Consider the following 26,757-nt stretch of genomic DNA (forward strand, 5'->3'; position numbering starts at 1 on the left):
GCACAGGCAAGGTCCCAAAACCTGTTACACACCACCCCCACACATGAGCTACAGGCATAGTTCATGTGGAGAAAGTGCCAGCCTACATAACCTTGTGAAGGAGTGACTACACACAGACCAGGGAACACATTGCAAGGAGGGGAAGGGAGGCAGGAGAGCACCGCTATACTGTGGGTAACTGGATCTGCACAGCACCTTTAAACCCTGGCAGTGTATCCATGCAACTGTGCACTTACAAATGCTGGTGACACACAACAAACACACATGTACCTACCCCCTTCCTGCTGCTGCTTCTCCTGTAAGCGTCTGTCCAAGTCTGGAAATACCACCGCCAGCACACGCTTGTGGATGTGGGTCAGACGGCGGCGCCCGCGGTTCTTATGGGTCTCAGGTGAGTCCCCCAGCAGGACCCGTGCGATCCTCCGCGTCCAGCACCGGATATCCTGCCAGCGTTTCCTCACCTGGGCCAGGCGCCGCTTGCGACCGTCCGTCCTCCTCACGGCACTGACGGTGTTCATCCATATCTGCTTCTTGGCAGAGGCGCCTACCTGTGAGGATGAACAAGTGACACTAAATCAATACACCTGGCACATGTCACAGAGACACATATTAGAACAAATTTGCTGTTTACAACAAGGCATAGTATGCATCCAACGCATTGCACCTTTGTCATAGGGACATGATCCTCTGGGGAAGGGCAAAAGCAGTACGTGCCATTGAAAGTACACAGGTGGAATGAGGGCAATGACACAATCAATGATCCAGGCTCACACTGTGCATCACAAGCTACACCAGGATAATGTGCAGCACCTCTAAGCAGTCACATGCCACAGGCCACTGACGCTACCGCAGCAGAGTACACAGACACACACAGGCACAGGACATTCACCTGCCATTGCCAAATGCAGCGACAAACCTCACTCTGCACATGTGCCACTAGACGGGGGGGCTCACAGGTGTGGGGCTGGCTCTGCACGTCAGACACACAGCACTGCTCCCTGCTCACATCACATGGGCAGGGTATATCCATCCCTCATTCATCCCGGCTGCCACACTCCACATATGCACCCACCCACATGACAGGGGACTTACACACACACCGATGTCCAGGGTACGAACACATCACGTGGACACTCTCAGCACAGGTACACAGAACTAACACACATCTGTGGGTACAGTCACCTGTCACACTGGGCTGACCACATAATAAAATGAGGACTGTAGAGGCTACATTCCCAGGAGGACAAGACAGGCAGAATGTGGCATGCACCATGCAGTGATTGTCACAGTAAACACAATGCAAGTGAGGACGGCACCACAGCATGCACTGGCTGGGAGACATCAGGCATTCCCCCCCTGGGACCCCCCCTACAGTACATAGCATGTGTGTCACACCTGGACACAATGCCAGAAGTCACAGTCACAAACAAGGGACACAGTCTGTGCTAGTAGACTCTGCACTCACCTGATACCCTGGTCACCCATACAGCAGGGGGTACTGTGGGAGGATCACATCCAGCAAAGCCAGGTTCTCCTCCAGGGTGAAAGGCTGTGCCCTCTCCACAGACCTTGACATGGTTCCAGGGAATCAGTAGCAGCAGCTGGGTCGTAGAATCCAAAGATGTGCAGGCAAGTGCACCCTCATGGGACCTGGCTGCCTTATATCTGCCTTGCTGGCCTGTTACATGCACAGGAGTACAGAGTGATTGGTCACTCACATTTGCATCCTATGTTTCCTCCAATCCCTTCAAACCTAGCACAGTCAGTGGTTCTTATTGTGTTTTTTTCTTGAGCATGATGTCAACTCCAGAACCACATTGCAACAAAGTAGATTCATTCAAACTGACTACTGCTGTGCACCTGCTGAAAAAAATTCAAACTTAAAACTTGGTCTCCATGACAACCAGCATGCATGTAGGCCTTTATACTTGTCCCTCATGTGTCCCCTATGTAATTTGGAGTTTCACACACAGGTACGGTGTGTACCGGGGCCCTAGGGCACCCCAAATGCATAGCAACGGCCTGTACAGGCGTGTGTACGGTCCGTATCACTATGGGTGTGCTCGCGTATGCGTACCCATAGTGATAGTGAGCGTACGCACGCGTGTATGGTCCGTACCACTATGGGTACGCATACGCGAGAACACCCATAGTGATAGTGAGCGTACAGGCATGTGTACGGTCCGTACCACTATGGGTACGCATACGCGAGAACACCCATAGTGATAGTGAGCGTACAGGCGTGTGTACGGTCCGTACCACTATGGGTACGCATACGCGAGAACACCCATAGTGATAGTGAGCGTACAGGTGTGTGTACGGTCCGTATCACTATGGGTACGCATACGCGAGAACACCCATAGTGATAGTGAGCGTACAGGCGTGTGTACGGTCCGAATCACTATGGGTACGCATACGCGAGAACACCCATAGTGATAGTGAGCGTACAGGCGTGTGTACGGTCCGTACCACTATGTGTACGCATACGCGAGAACACCCATAGTGATAGTGAGCGTACAGGCGTGTGTACGGTCTGTACCACTATGGGTACGCATACGCGAGAACACCCATAGTGATAGTGAGCGTACAGGCGTGTGTACGGTCCGTATCACTATGGGTACGCATACGCGAGAACACCCATAGTGATAGTGAGCGTACAGGCGTGTGTACAGTCCGTATCACTATGGGTACGCATACGCGAGAACACCCATACTGATAGTGAGCGTACAGGCGTGTGTATGGTCCATACCACTATGGGTACGCATCAACACCCATAGTGGTATGGACCGTACACACGCCTGTACGCTCACTATCACTATGGGTGTTCTCGCGTATGCGTACCCATAGTGATACGGACCGTACACACGCCTGTACGCTCACTATCACTATGGGTGTTCTCGCGTATGCGTACCCATAGTGATTCGGACCGTACACACGCCTGTACGCTCACTATCACTATGGGTGTTCTCGCGTATGCGTACTCATAGTGATACGGACCGTACACACGCCTGTACGCTCACTATCACTATGGGTGTTCCTGCGTATGCGTACCCATAGTGATACAGACCGTACACACGCCTGTACGCTCACTATCACTATGGGTGTTCTCGCGTATGCGTACCCATAGTGATTCGGACCGTACACACGCCAGTACGCTCACTATCACTATGGGTGTTCTCGCGTATGCGTACCCATAGTGATACGGACCGTACACACGCCTGTACGCTCACTATCACTATGGGTGTTCTCGCGTATGCGTACCCATAGTGATACGGACCGTACACGCGTGCGTACACTCACTATCACTATGGGTACACATACGGCAGCACTCCCATAGTGATAGGGAACGTACACAGGCCCTCTGAGCGAATGTACGGTGCCTTTCACACATCACAGTGGTGACAGGCAGCACACAGGAAGGAATAGGGCTGACATACTTGTCCATGGATGGACATCAAGGCATTGTCTGGGCAGTACTACATGTGTGGGGCACAGGTGTGAAAGGCTGTGATGTGGCACATTACTCCTGAGTCGAGAAGGCACCAGATGTATGATGAGATGTGTGCAGATGTTATGTGTGACGGTGCAATGTGTGCCAGGCATGCCCTAAACTCCTTTGACATGTGTGCATGTCGTACTGCACACTTGGGATGAGCATCACTGGCATGGCACAGTCAACAACACACGCAAGTGTCCCCTGATGCCCGCTACAGGGGTTACCACACCAGACATGTGACTACCCACGGTGCACGATGTGTCTATGTCATGTATGTGTGGGGTGTTCCCATTAGCTTGATGTTGGTGCTCCCTCAAAAGCATCAGCTGTTGCAGCAACCAACATGTGTCTGTGTGTAGATGGACATGGCACACTGTTACGCACACCAGGCCACATGTGGTATCGGATGTGAGGTGCGTATGTATGCATGGGACACGGAGTAGCGTCACAAGGACATGTCTGCATCCTCTCAATGAATGTGTGGTGAGTCATTACATGTACACCTTATTGGCAAGGTGTGTGGGCTGTCCAAGTGTAATGTCATGTGACCTGTAGCTCTAGTGTTCCGCTACCAGTCTCTGAAATCGACATCCTACTTCTGCTGATGTGTTGATGTATGTCACTCCTGTGTTGCGTCTGGCTGTTCACTTAGAATGGGACACAGCTAATCCCATGCCATGGCATGTGGAGGTTCACAATCTCCGTGTGTAGCTGGGTCTTGGTAGGAGTGTCACCTGGCAGCCATACGTGTCCAGGGCATGTGGCACATACCTGACTCCGTATGTCGCATATGTGTATTGACAGATTAACATGTGCTCAGTACAAATAAATTGTTGTTGTAGTGCACTCACTCTTCCTTGTCACTTCCAAATTACTGCAGAGTGCCGCCTCTTCCCCGACCAATTCCGGACTTGGCTGACATGCGGGAGAATGACTGTATCCGGTGCTACCGCTTCCCCCAACCGTTGATTGAGGAGTTGACGGCGAGGCTGGCACCACACCTGCAACCGCTGCACAGGTATCCTACGGCACTGACACCCAAGCTGAAGGTAATGGCAGCCCTACATTTTCTTGCCGCGGGTACGTTTCAATATACCATAGCTCATGTTGGTGGCATGACCCAGAGCATGTTCAGCCGTGTGCTGCATGATTTCTTAGAGGCCATGTTGCTTCACCTGGATGAGTTCATCCATTTCCCAACTCCTGAACTGTTGACTGGGGTCAAGCGTGGATTCTATGCCCTGGGAGGGATGCCCCATGTCATTGGGTCCATAGATGGGACACATGTGGCTTTGGTACCACCACAGGCACAGGAGTTAGCGTACAGGAATCGCAAGCACTACCACTCCATCAATGCCCTTGTGGTGTGTCTGTCCAACATAGTGATTTCACATGTCTGTGCTCGTTTTCCAGGATCAGCACACGATGCCTACATCATGAGGCATAGCAGGGTGCCTGAAATGATGACGCAGCTGCGCAACGAACGAGCATGTGTTGTTGGTGGGTACACTCTGTCTGTCCTGTATTTTGCGTAGACTTCCAGCACGACAGCTTCTCCTGTCCTCATTATGTCCATGTGGTTTCCATGTAGGGGACGCTGGTTATCCCAACATGCCATGGCTGATCACACCTCTCCGCAACCCCATCATCCCGGCCCAGCTCCGCTACAACACCGCCCATGGGCGGACAAGGCGAGTGATAGAGAGGACATTTGGCCTCCTGAAGAGCCGATTCAGATGCCTCCACAAGACCGGCGGCGCCCTCCCATATGCCCCGGCGAAGGTCTGCAAAATCTTCATGGTCTGCTGCATGCTGCACAACATGGCAGTTGAGAAAGCTGTGCCACTCATCCTGGATCAAGATGATCAGGACCATCCACCCGTGGAGGACGGAGGGCTTGGCAATGGGGCTAGTGATGTGGAGGATGTGGTTCCGCAAGAGGACATCCGGAGTCGGCTCATATGCAACTTCTTTGCTTAGTGGTGAGTACCAGTGTCTGTGTGTGCACGCATTGGTCCCCGTGTGGCATGTGTTGCGATGTGTGTGTCCATCTGCATGTATGGCACGTGAGTCAGAGGTGTGTGTGGATGTGTCACTGGAGTGATGGTGCCAGTGATGAGTGTATTTCCCCAGTCATAATTGTGACCTAGCATGTTGTCTTACTTACATGTGTCGAGTACATGCACATGCAAGTGGCTGTGCTTTTTGTGGCTGACTTCTTGTGTGTCTCTCATCCCCAGGTACTTGCGCATGCCGTCTGCTGGTTGCATTGTTGTGGCACTGCTATTCCTCATGGACACGTCATCGTGTGCTGACTCAGCGTTACACGCACGGACAAGTTTGGAAGTCTCCTTAGGGTAAGGGATGCATCAGGGGTGTATTGGGTGTGGCAGTTGTTTACGATGTGTGCACACTGCCCCTGTCGATGTTTGGTTCCTCTGCAGACATGTCGCATCACCATGGGACACATGACATGCAGCTGGTTACACCTGAATAGATGGTCAGACTTGTTGACAGTCATCTGTGATGGGATTGTGGATTGTGATGATGGCATCAATGTGTGTTACACTGCCCTCGGACACATACGGTTTGCATTGGCTTTACATGGTGTGGGACTTCCACATCAGAGGATCAATGGTGTATGGCAGCCTCTCCGTGAGCAGCAGGGGGTGTTTAGCTGTTAGTCGACACTTGTGTGCCAGTTCCATGGCTATCACGCATTTGTGCTGCAGAAGGGGGGTTCCAGTGTTGGACCCACATGTTACTCCACATGACCTGTTCATGTGTACTCCGAGTTGCCTCTGCATTCCCGAATACATGAATAATAAAGGTGTCCCTATGCCTCCAAAGTGCCTCTTCCCAGTCAATGCTGGTGTGTTGCCACGGTGCATCCGGCATGTCTGGCATGGCTTTCCGTGATAGTGGCTATGTGTCTATGTGTAGAGTAGCAAGATGCAAGCTGTTTGTGTGGGATTAGACTGTGTATTGTGCATGATGTCAATGACTGTGTGGGTATTGTGACATGTGCCATCCCCATGCATCCAACGTTGGCCAGGCCACCATTCTCTGCATCCACCTGACTCAAGCTTGCAGGACATGGTTCTGCAACCTGTCCACACATACCTGGGTGCCCCACAGGACACTCCACATGATCCCTGACCTCTGCGCATGGCTGTCGCTGTACTCAATATGTCTGTCGGCACGGTTGTGCGGCCACCCCCTCAGCTGGTTGGGCCCATCACGGGTGTGTATGGTGCTCCATGTCTGTCTTGCCTAATACAATGTGACCCATGTGTGTCCTGTGGCAGACTCAGGCCCCAGGGTGTGGATGGTTGAAGTCAAATGAGAACTCAGGCATGGTTAGACTTTACAAGACACATGTAAGGTAATAATGCAAAATGTAGGCATCTTCTCTTTATGGTATAACTTTTTATTTTGGTTGGGGTACGTGTGGGGGGGGTATGACATGAGGGGCTTTCCGGGTGTGTGGAATCCAAAGTTCACTAGGGGAGTTGGTGTCCTTGCCATTGGAAATCCTCAGAGTCCATGCCACAGTCTTTGTCAACATTGGTCAGACAGTGACCAGCAAGTCCATCTGGCAGAGAATGTCTTTTGCTGCTGTGCTGCTGTTGGTCCAGTGGGCCAGGTGCCAGGCCAGGTGTCCTGGGAGATGGTGCTGTTGCGCTGACCCTCACGGTCTTTTCCGTGGACGACCCGCCCTCCTGCGGGGACCCTCAGAAGCAGGCCGTGACGATGTTTGGGATGCTCCGTCGGATGTCTCCTCCTCATCCCTCCCTGTGGGTGGTGATGTTCTACGCCTGGTGGCAGAGGGAGGGTTGCCCATGTTGTCGGCTATCCGACGGAGTGTACTGTGAATTCCCGTAAACACCGTCACAAGCTCAGCCTGTCTGTCCTCCATCCGCCCTTGGTGTCGCAGTAGACAGGCATGTTGCTCCGCATGTTGCTGGGCCTTCTGGGTCTTGATCTCCTCGAGGATGGACACAACCTGGGCCATGCCCGTGGTGTCCTGCCGGTATGTGTCCAGGATGTTTCTGACATGGGAATATACCGGTTCCGCAGCCAACCGGTCAGGCTCGCGCCTCCGCCGTCCTCCACTCCCACCACCCCTGCCCACTTGCACCTGGCCTGCCCTTGTGGGCACATCGGGTCTCCGGGACCCCTGAGGGGTGGCATTGGCGTTGTCGCCTGCCTCCTCCTGGGTGCCTGGTACACCGTGTCCCTCATGGCCAGCCTGGCTGCATTGTGGTGGTGGGGCAGGGATCCTGGGTGTCTCCTGGGATGTGGCAGGAGTGGGGGTGGTGGTTGGCCCAGTTGTACCTGACGCAGGTGCTGCAGGTGGTTGGACACCAGAGGGGCCAGGTTGGTCGGGGTCGGGTTCGTCCACAGAGTGGTGAGAGTCGTCGCTGCCGATGGGTCCGTCATCCCGCTGAGCTGGGTCCTGTGAGTCTTCCCCCCCCCAGTGTTGGGGGGTGATCCACGACGTTGACCTGTGTGTGAGAGAGACAATGTTAATTTTGTTCCATGCAACATCCATGTTTCATTCGTTTCTAAGTTGGCACATTTCCTCTGGGAATTTGGATATGTCTTGCATTCCACTCACAGTGCACTTGTGCATGGGTATGTCCCTTGGCCACAGCTTTTGCGACTTTACCTATGTGTGGCACAGTCTTACTTGCTGCGTCAATTGTGACTGCAGTCAGCAGTGGAGTGAGCAGGTGTGGCGAGCCATGCATTGGCGCCTTCCATGTTGCACTGTACGTGGGCACATGGAGTTGTTCCACACACTTAGATAATGCAGGTAGCTGGCGTTGTGCTCGTGCACAGGTTGAGACATGGCCCTGTGTTTTGCCATGGAGAAGAGGGGGGGTTCAGGCACTGGCCACCCTTGTCTACATGCACGCAGTCCACCTGCTGACGAGCAGACATTCCCACACCCCCCAAGGCTGAATTGGGCTCCCTGTGTGTCCCTTTCTCACTCCCTCTCTGTCCCCCTCTCCCTCCCTCTGTGTGTCAGCCTCCTCCCTCTGTCCGTCTCCCTGTGTCTCCCTCCCTCTCTCTCCCCCTCTCCCTCCCTCTGTGTGTCACCCTCTGTCACCTCAGCCCAGCTTCCTAGGCACACACTTTTTGCAGATCTTTGAATGGCCCTTGGCTTGTTGATGTGAGTTTGTTTCTGATCTCCAGGCACCCATTGGGTGTAGTGTCTGTGTCTGCGCTGCTGCTGTGGTGGTGTGTGCTGCCACTCTTTCACAGTGTTGGCTGTTCATTAGCTGCTGTCATGTGCAAAAACGTGCCGTCACCCCCATGTGTTAATGCAAGGCGTCCGCCATTTGCTGGCAAGTCTTTCCTGTGTGGGGACACACTGTTTGTCTGGCTGTGACCTAGGCCATATGGGCAGGGGGCATTGTTGTCTGCTTCTGAGCTGCACTATGTGATTTTTGGGGCCCACACTCCCGCCATCCGGCTTACCGTGTCTTGTGTTGGTGTTTTCTGTGGCCTGTGTCTTTGCATTGTCCAGCTGGGTGCATGGGGCATGGTGGCGCCAGTGGCATGTGCGTGTTCATGGAGTGTGGTTGAGTCATGCGATAGCTTGGGGTGGTTGCGTGCCTGTTTGTGAGTTTGGTTGTGGATGACGTTCCCCCCATGTGAGGTGAGTTGTTTGTGTACTCACCCGGGTCTCAGAGTCCTTCTAATCCGTCCACTGACACCACCGGCAGTATGGCCATCACCCTCTCCTCCCAGGGATGGTAGTGTACGGGTCTGCGGGGCGGCCCTCCTCCAGTGACGTTGGCCTGGTTGTGGTCGTCGGTCATTTTGGCTCGGACCCTCCTCCGCAGATCGTACCACCTGGCTTGGCATTCATGCCTGGTCCTTCTGGTGGCCGCAACAGCATTCACAGCATCGACAATCCTCTGCCACATGGCTGTTTTTTCGGACATGCAGGTCTGTCTGACCAATGTTCCAAAGAGGTGTGGCTCGACTCTGAGGATTTTGTCGACAAGGACCTCCAACTCTCGGCTAGTGAACTTTGGATTCTTGTTAGTGGGCATGGTGAGGGGTGTGGGTGTGGCTGGTTGGGGGGGTGTGTGGATGGTTGTGGGTGTGTGGGTGTGGTTGTGCAGGTGTGTGTGTGAATGTGATGAGGGGGTGTTTGTGAAGGTGTGTGTGTGAAGGTGTGCAAGTGTAAGGTGTAGTAAAGGTTCAAGTATGGTGCTGTAGGTTGTCTGTGGGGTCTGGCAGCAGTGAGTCTGTTGCAAAGGCTCATGGTTTGTGTCTGTGGGCCCTTTTTATTGGTCCATTGGTGGGTGTGGCTGTGTTTGGAGTTTGGGTGGGTGTGTTATAAGGAGTGGTTGTGTTTTGGGCCTCTGTTTGGGATTTTGGCAGTTGCAGGTCAGTGAATGTGTTGTTTTTGTGCTTGTTGGACATGTTTTGTGGCTTTGTGCCATTCGAATGGTGTATTCTTGTGTCGTTTTGCTTTGTCCTGGTTGTGTACGTGCGTTTTTAGCATGTGTACGGTGTGTACTTCGGGAATTTTGTTGTACAGTGCTGTCCTTGTGTCTGGCTTGGTACGACTCGTACATGCGCGATGTTGTGTGAAGGTGCTGGTGTTGGGGCCTGGGGTGCGCTCCGTACTTAGAATGTTGGGATGGGGGTACGCTCCATACGTACGCGAGTGAGGGTACGGGTCGTACATACACGGTTGGGGTGGGGGTACGGTCCGTACATACACGGTTGGGGTGGGGGTATGCTCCATGCATACGCGGGTGAGGGTACGTGTCGTACATACACGGTTGGGGTGGGGGTACGGTCCGTACATACACCGTTGGGGTGGGGGTGCGCACCATACGTAAGCGGGTGAGGGTACGGGTCGTACATACACGGTTGGGGTGAGGGTACGGTCCGTACATACACGGTTGGGGTGGGGGTACGCTCCATGCATATGCGGGTGAGGGTACGTGTGGTACATACACGGTTGGGGTGGGGGTACGGTCCGTACATACACGGTTGGGGTGGGGGTGCGCTCCATACGTACGCGGGTGAGGGTACGGGTCGTACATACACGTTGGGGTGGGGGTACGCTCCATATGTACGCGGGTGAGGGTACGGGTCGTACATACACGGTTGGGGTGGGGGTACGGTCCGTACATACACGGTTGGGGTGGGGGTACGCTCCATGCATATGCGGGTGAGGGTACGTGTCGTACATACACGGTTGGGGTGGGGGTACGGTCCGTACATACACGGTTGGGGTGGGGGTGCGCTCCATACGTACGCGGGTGAGGGTACGGGTCGTACATACACGGTTGGGGTGGGGGTACGCTCCATACGTACGCGGGTGAGGGTACGGGTCGTACATACATGGTTGGGGTGGGGGTACGGTCCGTACATACACGGTTGGGGTGGGGGTGCGCTCCATACGTACGCGGGTGAGGGTACAGGTCGTACATACACGGTTGGGGTGGGGGTACGGTCCGTACATACACGGTTGGGGTGGGGGTGCGCTCCATACGTACGCGGGTGAGGGTATGGGTTGTACATACACTGTTGGGGTGGGGGTACGCTCCATACGTACGCGGGTGAGGGTATGGGTCGTACATACACGGTTGGGGTGGGGGTACGGTCTGTACATACACGGTTGGGGTGGGGGTACGCTCCATGCATACGCGGGTGAGGGTACGTGTCATACATACACGGTTGGGGTGTGGGTACGGTCCATACATACACGGTTGGGGTGGGGGTGCGCTCCATACGTACGCGGGTGAGGGTACGGGTCGTACATACACAGTTGGGGTGGGGGTACGGTATGTACATACACGGTTGGGGTGGGGGTACACTCCATGCATATGCGGGTGAGGGTACGGGTCGTACATACACTGTTGGGGTGGGGGTATGCTCCATGCATACGCGGGTGAGGGTACGGGTCGTACATATACTGTTGGGGTGGGGGTACGCTCCATACGTACGCGGGTGAGGGTACGGGTCGTACATACACGGTTGGGGTGGGGGTACGCTCCATACATTAACGGGTGGGGGTACGTCTCGTACATACATGGGTGTACATACACGGGTGGGGATTCGACTCGTACATAGGAGGGCTGGGGGGAGTGTTGGGCGCGTATGCGGGCACATGTCTCCATGGTTGCTATGGGAGTTCGGTGCGGACGGTGTTTTTTCCATACGGTTGTAACATGGGACGCACGGGATGGATCGTACTTCCACGGTCAGACTTCACTTTTCACATTTGTACGGTAAATCGTCCGAGGACGTGTCGGACACATTTTCCGACCCGAGGACGTGTGGGGAATAATTCCCAATGCGATTCGTATGGACTTTTTCCCATGCGAATCGTAGTTGGCAGTTTGTACGGCACTTGTACGATTCGTACGGTAAAAAGACCGGATACGAGTCGTACGGGCAATTTTTTTACAGGATCGTAATCGGCACCTCAGTGTGTGAGAAGTTGGCCTGGTATATGCTGTCCACTAATTAAAGTGGGCACCCTGTACCAGTCCAAACAACCCCTTATGGTGATAGGTTAAAGATAACCTTTATTGAAAGCTATCCTACTGGTAGCTATGGAGAGCAGCCTTCAGGCTAAGTCTTGAAGGAATGTAAAGCAGCTTGTTTTAGCAGTCTATAATCTCTTGAATGACCAAATGAAAGGACAACCACACCAGGTATATATTTAAAATTTATGTATTTAAGATAAAACACACCCCTCTAGTCTCTTTATGAGGCTGGAGTTAGAAGTACTTAAGTTACAAGTCAGTATTCAACAGTAAAAGCACAAATATACGTTTGGGCCCTAGGGACTTACCGAACCATATACGAATAAAGTGGTATAAGGATCACGACTGAAGTAGACACAAGGCCTAGAGCCTTTAGAAGCATTTGGGCCCCAAGGAACCACCCAAGGTAGTGACGTAGGGGACCCACGGGGGACGCGTGCAGTGTTATAACACAGGCGCGAATCGCCGTTGACTTCTATGTGGAAAGTCGCGGTTGGAAAATTACAAGTTAAGGACACTTAGAGGATGACTACAAGCAAACCCTTTTGATCTTGGAGGTGTCTAGGGCCAACACCCACGGGAGCACCAGAGTACTCGAGTTACCTCACCCAGGGAAGCCGGGTGCATTGTTGTCTTTTTGGTGTCGGGTCGCGGCGTTGTTTTCAATGGAAGCTGGCAAAGAAGTGCCGCTACTGTGAAGAGGAGAAGTGTCCGAAGAGATCCAAGCCTGGATTGAGGAGGGGAGGAACCTAAAAGCAGAGGGGACAGAGTCTGGGTCACTTACCAGTGACCAGGGGCACAATAGTCCAATACCCACAGATGTCGGGTGCTTCAGGTGAGTTGACAGGTGTCTTAACTCTTCAGCCACGAGGAGCAGGAGGCGTTGACGACAACCAGGAGCTGGATTCGAGCTGGATGCGAGATGTCCCACAAAGTCTGTCGAGTGCTGCGGTGTCGGCGATCAGAATGGACCCAACAAGCCTTGGCAATGGCAAGTCAAGTGGAAATAGAAGAAAGACGTTGGTGCAGATCAGCAAGGTCTGGGGGACTCCCCCAGCAAGGGTAAGTCATGGCACGTCTGGAGCAACCAGGAAAGCCCAAACAGAAAAGGGGTTGCCTTCGTGGGGACCCACTAGCCAATGGGCTAGCGATTGCGAAGGAGCCTCAAGCAGTCGCACTGGAAACTGGCCCACGGGTCACACATGGAGTGGAGGCCAGAGATCTTCGGTGCAGTAGGTGCCCAAGGCTGGGGCTACTCGGAGCCCAAAGCACAACTTCAAGGAAGACCGGGAAGATGATGTACCGGCAAAAGTTCATGGTGTCCAGAGGTCATGATTCCACGTCACCCACGATAGTTTCGGGCCTCAGCTTTGCTGTGGACTCAGGGTAACCTCTAGGAAGTCTGAAAAGACTTCGGCGTCCGGCTAGAGCTTCAGAGTTGCAGACTGGACAGTTGCTTCTTTGGTGCCTGCCAAGCAGAGGAGTCACTCCTTGACCCCAAGGGAGATTTCTTCCGTCTTCTAGTTGAAATAGAAAGTCGAAGATCCAGGATATATGTTGCAGAGTTTCATCCAGGGTAATCTGAAGTCTCAAGGACTGGGTTCCTATACTTATACTAAGATAGGGGGTTGGACATACTCTGGTGACCCACCTATGGGAGGGTTTGGAAAGAGGGGTGGTTACACCCATTTCCTTTATCCAGTTTCACACCAGAGCAAGGGCAGGTAGCCCCTGCAACCGGTTTGAACTGGACTATCCCCAGGGACACCAAGTGTGCCCCCAGTGCAAGACTTCAAAGCACCAGAGAGTGCTCCCGCCCAGCCCCAATACACTGTATGGGTGGAAAGTTCTGGACTTAAGCCGCGCTACAATTGTCAGAGCCCAAATTTACATGTGGCACAATCCTCATGAATGGCTACACCCAAGAGCCATTGAAAGGGTAAGGTTGAGAAATGGTGGAGGGTAGTGCCTTCTTAATTGGTCCACATCAGTGGAGAATCCACGTCAAAAACTTGGTTCAAAATGAAAATACTTGTGATGTTTTTATTACTAGTTGACATTGCAAATATAAATTGCAAAAAGAGAGCAATCAAGCCGACACGTGTTTCGCCCTAGTGGCCCATTGGCCTTGGGCTTTTTCAAGGCGGTTTTCAGTAGAGCGCAAGGTCTGCCTGCTAGAGGGTAAATGAGTCAATGCGGTCTCGGAGAACAAAGCTGTCAGAATTTCTGACAGCTTTGTTCTCCGAGACCGCAGAGACTCATTTACCCTCTAGCAGGCAGACCTTGCTCTCTACTGAAAACCGCCTTGAAAAAGCCCAAGGCCAATGGGCCACTAGGGCGAAACACGTGTCGGCTTGATTGCTCTCTTTTTGCAATTTATATTTGCAATGTCAACTAGTAATAAAAACATCACAAGTATTTTCATTTTGAACCAAGTTTTTGACGTGGATTCTCCACTGATGTGGACCAATTAAGAAGGCACTACCCTCCACAATTTCTCAACCAGCCCCAATACACATCTGCCTGTCTGGGGAGGTGGACAGGAAACCTATTGTCCAGGCCTCCCCTGCCTGAGTTTCGGTCAGCAGCAGGAGGCCAGACCCGTGTCTGTGGCAGTGGCATCCATTTTGTGATGCCAGGGCTCTAGAAAGTCCTTACCGGGTAGACCAGTGTGAACATGTCTCTCCCTCTAGAAGGGTGGAATGCTACCCGCGCCGCCAGAACTGGTGGGGGGGGTGGGGTAGTATTCCAAAGTGTTTGACACCAAACATGACATGTTTCCGTGCACCCAGTCCAAAGTTAGCATTTACCGCGAGGTTATAATGCACTTAGGAGTATATGGTCAGGCTGCACCACAAACCGCATCAGAGGAGGTACTCCGAACACTGCAGAGGGGCTCTGCTCATGCGAACCAAGTACTCTGCCTTCAGGGTTGTTAAGGCCTGCCATGGGAATGACTTATAGGCTTTATATGTGTGTGCAATGGTAGTGATATAGGTAGCCTATACCACAGTAAGGGGTGCATGCACCACCTTACCCAGGCTGCAGTACCAGACCTGTGGTGTCATTTTGGAGTGCTTCCCAGGGGTGGCATAATACATGCTGCAGCCCCTGGTAGGCCTCTGAGGTACCTATCCCTGGGTACATAGTATACCATATACTAGGGAATTATAAGGCACTCCAGAATCCAATTAAAGATGTACCTAATGTACATGGAAACCATTTTAGAGAGGAAGCAGCTAGGCTGGGGTCCTGATTAGCAGGGCCACAGCCAGTCTAAGGTCGAAAAACAGTGAAACACCAGCAAAAAGTGGGGGTACCCATGTGAAGCAGATCCTACTCTCCTACAATGTGTTACTCGGACATGTAAGAAAATAACCTATGCTCGAAGGCTAAAAAGGAATATGCTTTAAGCACAAGTAAGAAAGCTCAGGTAAGAAACAATACAAGCCACATCTGTTAACAGCATGCAAGTTTATTTATCAGTGCGGAACCCATGATATGATGCTTGCAGCAATAGCTTAGCACTACTGATAGCGAGTCCAAGCAGCTTAGGGCAGTAAAGCTCAAAAACAACTCATTGTAAAAGGAGGCTCCGCAGTCATGAATGTGTGTAAGATAATACAGTTTAAACAACTGACTTGGGAAAAAGCAAACAACTATACCCAATATAAAAAACAAGCTCTTTACCTGGGCCCAGAATTCTTGGTGTTTCAGTGTTTGGTTTTTAAATTGTTTCACAACTTTGGCGACGATAAACATTTGTACGCACAATATCACAGTTATAACGGTTAATACGAAAGCTATTATAAAGTAGTTTAGTGTCGCCACATGAGGGTTCTTTAATTCCTCTTCAAAATTGAAGCACATGGTTGTCGTTTGGTTCGCAGACTTGCCATATTGAGAGAACAATACAGGGAAAACAATAACAATAACTAGTGCCCACACTGCAATACTGGCAGCCACTGCGTGCAACTTCCGGTAGAACTCCACCCCGTCCTTTTTCCTAAAGAAAGTGTGACAGCGGCTAGCCAGAGTCGTGACATAGAATATCAGAGAGAGGTACTGGTGCACGTGTATCATGGCACTAACAATCTTGCAGAAATCTAGGCCGAAGTTCCATTGGTCTCTGACGTAGAAGATGATGCGGAAGGGCACAGTCGGGAGGAAGACGCCGTGCACCACAAGCAAGTTGATCACCATTGTTGTGTTCACTGAGCTGGATCTTGTTTTCAGGAGATAAAGAGACATCACAATTATTCCACACACACCCCCGACAAGGGCCACTCCATAAATTACGATCATTGTAACGGCCATGGCTTTCTTTTGAGCTTCAGGCATGATGCAGGCTGTCGTGTTGTCTGTGGACATTGCAGAGGCATTTACTGTAAAGCAAAAAGAAGATACTTGTAAGTGCTACATTTAGTAAGAGGGACTACAATATAATGCATATTAGTATTCAAAATGGTTTGTAGCTCAGTAAACCTTAAACAAAAACAAAAAAATATTTCTATCGTCAATATAAAAAGTGGGCAGAAATGTAGGACCTCGTTATAATGACCTCAGTCGGGTCTTCTGAGGCACAAACGTCACACTAGTTACTCCTGATACCACAGGATGCAATAAATCATGGCTGCAGTATTACCCAGTATTCTAAATTTCACACTCGGGAATAAGAAATGTTCATAACAATCGGTGTTTGTGCCACATTACCTGTTACAGGCTGATTGAGTTGGAGTGAGGTAGGTACTGTGGCCTTGTCGGGCCCTACGAATTGCTCACATACGCACTGGTACATTGGTGTGGGCAGAAGACCACGAGCGATCTTCGCCCCTTTATTTAAATCCTCTGGCCACGCCTGGCCAGGGGGTGATATATTGTTTGTAGGCCCTTCCGGGACAGACCCCGGGTTCAGCTCTTGCGGGTCTCGTTTCATTACAATTACCCTCACATTTGCACTCATTTCACCCTTTTTCCCTGTTGACGTTTTGTTTTCTCTGTGAAATGAGTGCAAGGGCGGCCCCTCCGTTATGGCGGAGGAGCGTTGGTCAACCCACTGCTGAAAGATAGTAAATGAAAAATAAAATGATAAAACTATTTTTTTATCACTTTATTTTCACTTGCTCGACCGAGTCCACCGAGTCTAGGGAGGGGTGGGCCATGCTCTGCAATAGCAGTAGCCAGGCCCAGGGAGGAGGAGTAGTAGATGCACTGTAAGGCCACATTTCATTTTGGTTGGCTGTCTTAGGACGGCCAAACCGACATGCACACTTACATTTCTCCAACTCAGCTGTCTTGCACAGCCATGTGGGAGAAAAGGCACAGGCTCCCTGTCCGAAACTGAGCAGCATTTCAGCCCGCTCAGACCAATCCAGGCACAGCTCTCATGTATGAGAGCAGCGTCTGGATTAGGTGGGGAGGGAAGCAGAGGATCACTTAGGAGGCTGAAGCAGAGAAGCATCGATGAGGCGTTCGAGAGCCGCAGGTAAGTTCTTTTTTTAATTATAATTCCCCCTGTTCCTCACACCCCAGCCCACCTTGCTGCCCCACCAAGGTTTAGTGGCAGCAGCCATCACTGTGTGTATGAAGAAATACCGGATGATGCGGTTTTCCTCTAACACTTGTAATTCCGATTAGGGCATTTACTTTCTCTTGATTTGGACTTACAAAGTGGGACCCGCACAGATGGGAGGAAACAGCCATTGAGCGATGAAACGCTAGAAGCACTGTGCATGAAATCCAGCTGCCAAATTGTCCTGTTAGTCCACATGTGCCTGAGCAATTTCTGGGTTCCTCAGTGCAGCGATGAGGCCAACGCCCACGCTGGTGCAAAAGAGATGGTTGTGTTTTGAAGCCGGGTGGATAGGGTGTATATTAAGGATCTCTTTTACAATAAAATGGTGCAGGGCAGCTCTGCAAGTCTTTTTGCTAGCCTCCTGTTCGACCTGGTCCCTTTTTGCAGGTTCATCCTTAAACTTTTTGCCTTTGGCCTCTTATTTTCCTGTCCCTGTTTTTGATGGTGCTTGGACTCTGGGCATTTAACCACTGCTGATCAGTGCTAACATGCATATGCTCTCAGTGTAAATTGTGATTATGATAGGTTATTCATGATTGCCATATGTGATTTGGTGTTAAGTCCCTAGTAGAGTGGACTGAGGGATCCAGGGCTGTAAATCAAATGCTACTAGTCGGCTTGCAGCACTGGTTGTGCCACCCATCTGAGTAGCCATGTAAATGTGTCTCAGACCTGCCACTGCAATGTCTACGCACGCAGTTTTAAACCGCCATGTCGAACTGGCAAGTGCACCCACTTGCCAGGCCTTTACCTTCCCATCCCTTTTCTTACATGTACGTCACCCCTAAGTAGGCCAAAGGTACCCCCATCGGCAGAGTGCAGTGTGTGTGTTAAAGGGAGGACATGTACTGGCGTGTTTTACATATTCTGATAGTGAAATGATGTGTATTTCGTTTTTTCACTCTTGCAAGGAATAGCTCTCCCATAGGCTATCATTGGAGCTACACTGTGACATTTTATATGTGTAACTTTCAGTTGGGAACAGCTAGAGATTTGGAGTTTAGGCTCTCTGAACTCAGAATTTAATAACACATCTTTTAGTAAAGGTGTTTTTTAAATTGTGTTTCTGAAAATGCCATTTTCAGAAATTGAACATTTTCTTGTTTAACCATCCTGTGGGCCTCTGCCTGTTTGTGTATTCACCATCTGGCTTTGGAGTGACAGGAGCTGGGGATGTGCATTCACTCTTTTTTTAAACCTCTTTTTTATTAAACAAGAGAATCGATACCAGGCATACCGATAGAAGGAAGAAGGCATCTTTACATTATAAATACATCTGAACATTGAGTCATACAAGTGGTAGCGACAAAATTAAGAACTCAAGGCGTTGCAGGTTTCTCCAGGGAGGGTATTAGAGGTGGAGCACAAATGTCACCTCGATATGCGTTCCATTTAGTCCAAATTGCAGACCACTTTTTGGGGCACCCATGCGCTGTACTCAATATCTTCTCCCTAAACATGCACCAGTCCATGTCTGACCTCCATTTAGTGAGTTGAGGCGGCACCCCAGCACCCCAGAGCTGGGCTATATTCCTTTTAGCCAGCATCAGGCCCAACGTGGCCCATATTTTGTCCTTGCTATTTAGGTCTGTGGGTTCCCACTTATTTAGGAGACAGCGCTTGGTACTCGTGTATTTCCAGGCAGTAACTTTAGATGTAACCACATTCCCATAAGATGTGCATGAACGTGCCCTCCTGCCCATACTGTCTCCTGCACCTCCCATCGTTTACCCCTCCCATGTTGACAAGTCGAGACCCAGACACATACACCCAATGGAGAATCTTTAGCTGTACCAGACGCAGCTTAGAGGAAATCGCAACCTCTCGGGAGGAGGAGATGGATGTGCATTCACTTTTGACAGTCACAATGGTGAATAGACCATATCTGCATTTAGAGTGATGTGCAGGGTTTTAATAGCACCCGAATAGGCTGTGTCCCCAGAACTTTAGATCACTTCTGGAAACAAGAAGACCCTGCCAAGGAGAAGAGCTGTGTGAGGAGCATTGCCTGTTCTGTGTGAGATTTGGGTTGGCCTGCGGTTGCTGCTTCTGTTTGTGGGCAGATAAAAAAGGACTGACTCTTTTTCCCCTGCTGTTGTATCCTGCTTGAAAAGATCTCCAAGGGCTTGTGTGTTCTTGCCTCCTGTTGGAAGTCTCAGGGAAATCAAAGACTTCTAAAAGATCCATGCTGGATCCCAAACTAACCTGCCTGGAAGGAGAGCTGAAGAGCTGTGTGAGGAGTGCTACTCTTTCTATGGTGTGAGCGGTTGTTTGGAGCAGGAGAAGAACTGGACTGTTCTTCACCTGTTGTAAAGGAAAGTGTGTGTGGAGCACTTTATTTTTCAGCCCAGCCCATGGGGAGTGCTGTTTCTGCTCTCTGCCTCTTGATTAAACCTGGGTGGAGTTCGCAGGGCGGAATTCCTCAAAGTAACAGAACAACTCAGCTGCGCTACATGGAGTTCCACAAGCAGCAAGGCACGTTAGGGTCATGCCGTTCACAGTGATTTTGAGTGCCGGGTGTTTGTCCCGTGATGTAAAATCATCACAAATGGCACCATGTGCAGAGCAAGACGGCGCAACTTCCTTTCTGCTGCTCTAGTAGATTTTCTACTCGAGCATCAGCTTTCTCAACGCGAACGGAAGGTTTCTCAATGCAAGTGGTCTCGACATGCCGCGACCACTTGCATTGAGAAATCCGACCACCCACATTGACCAGGTCGCTTTTGACCAGGGGGAACGTGATGAATGCAGCGGAAAGGTCTTGTGCTGAGTAGAGGCACCAAGGAGTGATTGGGAACGTCTGTGGTCGCCCAGCAAGAACCCCCTTGAGCTCTGCCCCTCACATTGACAAGGCTGCCGAGGGAATCCTGCTTTCGTTGGTGGGAAAAGAGCCAATCCTAGCACGGCTACATTTGGAGGCCACGTTGCTTGGGTGACACCGGAGTGGAATGGTCCTGCCACACAGAACTCCTAACCTTGGACCAAGGTGGCCAGTTCCGTGGCCCTGGTGTGAGGGAAGATCCTTCATAGAGGAACACCGGCCATCCATCCATGAAATTATGACGCAGGAGACCCAGAGAGGTCTCACCGCTGGTGTCTTCCATGTGCTGGCCCCCTCCCTAGGGTTTGGCCATACCTTGGGAGTTTGAAACAAGTTGAAACTAGCAGCAGGACAGGAGGGAAACCCTCGATGGAGGTCCCGTTCCTGTGGACTCTACCAGGTACCATAATCCCTGTTGTAGGTGGGAGGGTGGCCCAGTAACATACGTCTAAGGAGAAGTGTAATGCAATTCCACTAATGGGAGCACAGGGGTTCCGAATTGAATAAGGTTGTCTTGGTGATATGTGTATGGTGTTCCCTAGTACTGATTCCTGTATTCATTACCTGCTGCATCTTTGTGCCCTGATATTATGGGGGATGTCACTTTGAGCCTTATCTTGCCAGGATTTGCATAATATACACAGTATGGTGTTTTGGTGACCTGTGATGTTTTGGGGGATCTATGTGTTTCTCTCCTCAACCTAACTGCTGCATTTCATGCTCTGATATTATGATTTATGTTGTGTGGCTCAATGATTAGAGCGGCAGACCCTGATGCAGAGGTCTAGCCCGGGACCAGGGTTCAATTCCCCGCCTCGGCGGGTCTTGGGCTCAAAAATTCCACGGACCTGATAATTCTCGCCTCGGTGCCTATTCCATTCATGGAGTCCCACTCGGCAACTCTGGGCAATAGCTTGCTTAATCTCCACAATGGCCCCCACAACGCTAAGGATGCCTGGCCTCCACCTTTGGGGTGCCCAGGAGTGGACGCCTCACAGGGAAAGCCAGGATGGGTTCCACAGCGGTATTCGTACAAGCGCCTTGAGACCCTTGCGGGTGAGTAGTGCGCTATACAAGTATCAAATTTACATTTTTACATTTACCTTGCAATGAGAATACTGTGAATATCATTTCAGGACCTGCATAATGTGTACAGTGATGGTGTATGGGGATTTCTATTACGTGTGCAACCTATAAGTATGTACTTTATTGCACTACCTGCGATTTTATGACAACTTCCTAGTTGGCAAAGTGATTTATGTGATTGTGGTCTGTATTTATATACATTTTATGAGATGTTTTTATACAACCTGGTGTGGAGTCTTTTTTGTGGTGTATTAGTTGTGTCACTGGTGTGTGTGTGTATGTGTTGAGCAAACACTTTAAACAGTCCATGAAGGCATTTTCCTCATTCTATGTGTGCTGCAGAACACAATTTCTGTGTGCTTATGACTCTTTGTTCTTTGCAGCCTGACTCCAATCAACTTCTGGTTTAGAATGACATGGTCCTGTTTGTGCAATCACTATACACAGATACAAAGGAAGCTGAGGTGTGCCCTGCATATCCTTATGAGTCTTCCTGGGCTAGAGTTGTGTCACCTGCACCTTAATAGGGTTGTGCCTGCCTTGCACGATGTTGTCTCTGCCCCCTGTAGTGTGTCTGAAGCCAGGGCTGGGGATTGAATGGAGGTGCTGTGCACATCTAAAGTTTCTATTGAAGTTACCTCCACATCAAAGAGATTGTGGGCCTCATTTGTGAGGCCTAGCGGCACTTTTGTGCCGCCGGGATGTCACTTATTTTACTTTCCGGTTGTGCAATGTGCCACGTATATTTACAAGGCCAGCTAAAGCCACTCTACGTGGCTTTGTTATGGCCTTATATGTATGTGCCACTTTCATACAGAAAACTGCATGAAGGGCATTCCATGAGTGTTGCTGTGGGTGTTCTCACGCAACACCCATGGAACCTGAAGCATTCCCAGATTTAAAAGGCATCATAAACCTGGGAATGCATCAGAACTTAATGCTGCCCCAGGGGTGGTGTTAGGGAGGGGCAACGAGGAGAAATGTTTTAATTTCGCCCTGTGCTATCTTTTTTCTATGTGTGCTGCATTTTGCAGCACACATAGAAAGAGGAAATCACCGCTTGTGATTGATTTTGTGCAGGAAGGTGTCCCTTCATGCACAAAATGAATCAGCTCTGCAACGCAGGCACCCATGCACCATGGTGCAAGGGTGCCTGCTTTGGCACATGGCAGCCCATTGTACTCTGGTGCAGGGCAAAAGAACAGGAATGCGACGTAGGGCAGCACAACTAGATTCCTTGCGGCACTGCCCTATGCCAAAACCTCATAAATGAGGCCCTATGAGTATAAGTACTGGGGCTCTGACCCCATGATTTTAGGCACTGCGTGGAACTTGTAACCTGATGCTACTGGCTCTACAGACTGCACCTTGACAGGGGGCTGGAACGAGAAGCCACCTCTGGACATTTTTGCTTGGAGTGCTGACCTGCTGCCTGATGGGCGGAGAGAAGGCCTGCCACTTTTGCTACAGAGACCCTTGTGCTGGCCGGCCTGCCTGTGCCCTGTTGTTGGTGTCCCCAGTGTTCTCCAGGGACTGGGTGGCTCCCTCCCTGTTTCAGCCATAGTTTTATTCATGGTGTGTAATTCTGGGAGCAGCTGGTGTTTCCTACTTGGCCAGCATAAGTGCATGCTAAGCGCCTCTAAGTTTGCCCTGCCAGCTTTTCGTCGTGTCAGGACAGTACCTGGCATGCAAATTCCATTTCTCCTCCATAACCACACTACCCCGCTTAGACTCCCCGGTGCTTCCGGGGCACAAGCAGGTACCTGCTCTGGAGATCCTGGCAATTTTTGCAACAGCGGGTGGTGCGTGCTGATTCTCAGCCCTGTGCTCCCTTTGCTTGTGCCTGCTGCTTTGGACTGGAGTACGCTTTGCAGTGCAGGGCAACAGGTAGAAGCCTGGTGGCACCAGCATTGTGGAACCTGCCCCCAGAGAAGGCCTGGATTTTGCAAGCTATCCCGCGCAGTCAAGGGCAGCTCCACTTTCTTCCCAATTCCCAATTATCTACCACTGCTTGCTGCTGTCCATTCTAGTGCATTCTTGAGAGTGTCTAGGGTAGATAAATACATTTATATCCCCCAGAAATCCCCAGGCTCACTTAAAATATCAGAAGAGTAGTGGTCATAAGCAACAACATTGTATCTGTGTATCATTTTCATTCCAACATTGTGACTTCTGTGTTGAACATCATTCAGATACAGACACGCCGCTGAATGATGTTCAACACAGACCTCACAGTGTTAGGATAAAAATACCATAGATTACATTACAATATAATTAATTTCTGTGCTTCTTTTAGCCCTGAGGAAGTCACAGGACATTATCCATTTGAGCGACGAAACACTTGTTGGCTTTCTGAGGCTAAAGATGTTCACAACTGAACAAAAGATCATAAAGGAATATAAATAAAAAGACAACTGTTAATTTTTGACTGTTGTCTATGATATTATATGTAGGCGTGTGGTTTAGGATTCCTTGTATAGTCCATGCAACCCGTGGCCCTGAGGTATCAATGGTTCAAAGTAAAAGAGGATGTCCGGAAACTGAAGGAGGCTGCCATCATAGAGTGAGTAGAATAACCCACTCCCTGGGTGTCCCCAATCATTGTAACCCTAATCTGGCATTCAAGAAGGAGTGACACTTCATCTTGACAGTGGACAACTTGTTGAGTGAAATAACAAGAGCATTCTGGTTCTTCAAGCTGGACCTCCGGTCGGCATATCACCAAGTCTTGGTAGACTTGGAGTCCAGGTATATTGCCACTTTTTCCACTCACCTGTATCTCTGCCATTACACAAACTGAACTCTGGGATAGCTATTTCAAGGTGCAAGACATTAAGGTGCCGATTACGATCCGGTAAAAACCGGGTACGAACCGTCGGTCGGAGCGTTTTCCCCGTCCGACTCGTACCCGGTCGTAAAACTTTACAAACATGGAATTACGATTCGCACGGAAACACCATTTCCGTACGAATCGTAAAAAACACCGACCGACGAAAATATACATACGAATGTGATCCGGGAATGCTGCGACGTGACGTCGGGACGCTTTCAGGCAGCGTTTCACGACCCAGGAATTACGATTCGAACCGACAGCAGTCCGGACGGCAATATTTTCACGGCACCCAAAAAGTGCCGCAAAAGCGAAGTACGGCGCGAATCGACCAGAGTAGGTGGCCCGGTACGCACCGTACCCCCCCCCGCCCCCGTAGGTACGCGCCGACCCCCCCCCAGCCCCCGTAGGTACGCGCCGACCCCCCCCCGCCCCGTAGGTACGCGCCGACCCCCCCAGCCCCCGTAGGTACGCGCCGACCCCCCCCAGCCCCCGTAGGTACGCGCCGACCCCCCCCAGCCCCCGTAGGTACACGCCGACCCCCCCCCCAGCCCCCGTAGGTACGCGCGACCCCCCCCCAGCCCCCGTAGGTACGCGCCTACCCCCCCCAGCCCCCGTAGGTACGCGCCGACCCCCCCCCAGCCCCCGTAGGTACGCGCCGACCCCCCCCAGCCCCATAGGTACGCGCCGACCCCCCCCCAGCCCCCGTAGGTACGCGCCGACCCCCCCAGCCCCCGTAGGTACGCGCCGACCCCCCCCCAGCCCCCGTAGGTACGCGCCGACCCCCCCCAGCCCCCGTAGGTACGCGCCGAACCCCCCCCCAGCCCCCGTAGGTACGCGCCGACCCCCCCTGTATGTACACCCGTGTACGTGTCGAACCCCCCGTGTACGTTCGAGTCGTACCCCCCCATGTACGTTCGAGTCGAACCCCCCGTGTACATTCGAGTCGAACCCCCGTGTACGTTCGAGTCGAACCCCCCGTGTATTCGAGTCGTACCCCCCGTGTACGTTCGAGTCGAACCCCCCGTGTACGTTCGAGTCGAACCCCCCCGTGTACGTTCAAGTCGAACCCCCCGTGTACGTTCGAGTCGAACCCCCCGTGTACGTTCGAGTCGTACCCCCACCCGTGTATGTACGGTGCGTACCCCCAGCGCGTACGTACACGGGGGGGTTCGACTCGAACGTACACGGGGGGTTTGACTCGAACGTACACGGGGGTTCGACTCGAACGTACACGGGGGGTTCGACTCGAACGTACACGGGGGGTACGACTCGAACGTACACGGGGGGGTTCGACTCGAACGTACACGGGGGTTCAACTCGAACGTACACGGGGGGTTCGACTCGAACGTACACGGGGGGGTTTGACCCGAACGTACACGGGGGGGTTCGACTCGAACGTACTCGGGGGGGTACGACTCGAACGTACACGGGGGGGTTCGACTCGAACGTACACGGGGGGGTTCGACTCGAACGTACACGGGGGGTTCGACTCGAACGTACACGGGGGGGTTCGACTCGAACGTACACGGGGGTACGACTCGAACGTACACGGGGGGGTTCGACTCGAACGTACACGGGGGGTTCGACTCGAACGTACACGGGGGGGTTCGACTCGAACGTACACGGGGTGTTCGACTCGAACGTACACGGGGGGGTACGACTCGAACGTACACGGGGGGTTCGACTCGAACGTACACGGGGGGGTTCGACTCGAACGTACACGGGGGGGTTCGACTCGAACGTACACGGGGGGGTTCGACTCGAACGTACACGGGGGGTTCGACTCGAACGTACACAGGGGGGTACGACTCGAACGTACACGGGGGGGTACGACTCGAACGTACACGGGGGGGTACGCACCGTACATACACGGGGGGTTCGACTCGAACGTACACGGGGGGGGGTTCGACTCGAACGTACACGGGGGGTACGCACCGTACATACAGGGGGGGTTCGACTCGAACGTACACGGGGGGGTTCGACTCGAACGTACACGGGGGGTACGACTCGAACGTACACGGGGGGGTTCGACACGTACACGGGTGTACATACAGGGGGGGTCGGCGCGTACCTACGGGGGCTGGGGGGGGTCGGCGCGTACCTACGGGGGCTGGGGGGGGGTCGGCGCGTACCTACGGGGGCTGGGGGGGGTCGGCACGTACCTACGGGGGCTGGGGGGGGTCGGCGCTTACCTACGGGGGCTGGGGGGGGTCGGCGTGTACCTACGGGGGCTGGGGGGGGGTCGGCGCGTACCTACGGGGGCTGGGGGCGCGTATGCGGGCACGTCTCCATGGTTGCTATGGGAGTTCGGTGCGGACGGTGATTTTTCCATCCGGTTGTAACCTCGGACGCACGGGATGGATCGTGATTCCTCGGTCGGACTTCACCTTTCACGTTTGTACGGTAAATCGTCCGAGG

The 26,757-nt window shown here is 52.0% G+C and overlaps 1 protein-coding gene across 4 annotated transcripts in view; it reads right to left on the reverse strand.

The window, feature by feature from the left end:
• Positions 1–15,481: 15,481 nt before the first annotated feature.
• LOC146823179 (putative G protein-coupled receptor 141) overlaps positions 15,482–26,757 on the reverse strand; it is a 264,196-nt gene continuing 252,920 nt past the window's right edge. For all 4 annotated transcript variants that reach the window (XM_085607463.1, XM_085607461.1, XM_085607462.1 and 1 more), the window contains one exon: positions 15,482–16,409. In XM_085607463.1, the coding sequence (XP_085463589.1) occupies positions 15,484–16,395 (912 nt within the window). In that variant the 5' untranslated portion in view covers positions 16,396–16,409 and the 3' untranslated portion in view covers positions 15,482–15,483. The remainder of the gene's footprint in view (positions 16,410–26,757) is intronic.

Source organism: Triturus cristatus, chromosome 5_2 (assembly GCF_964204655.1).
Source record: "Triturus cristatus chromosome 5_2, aTriCri1.1, whole genome shotgun sequence".
Classification (NCBI taxonomy): Eukaryota; Metazoa; Chordata; class Amphibia; order Caudata; family Salamandridae; genus Triturus; species Triturus cristatus.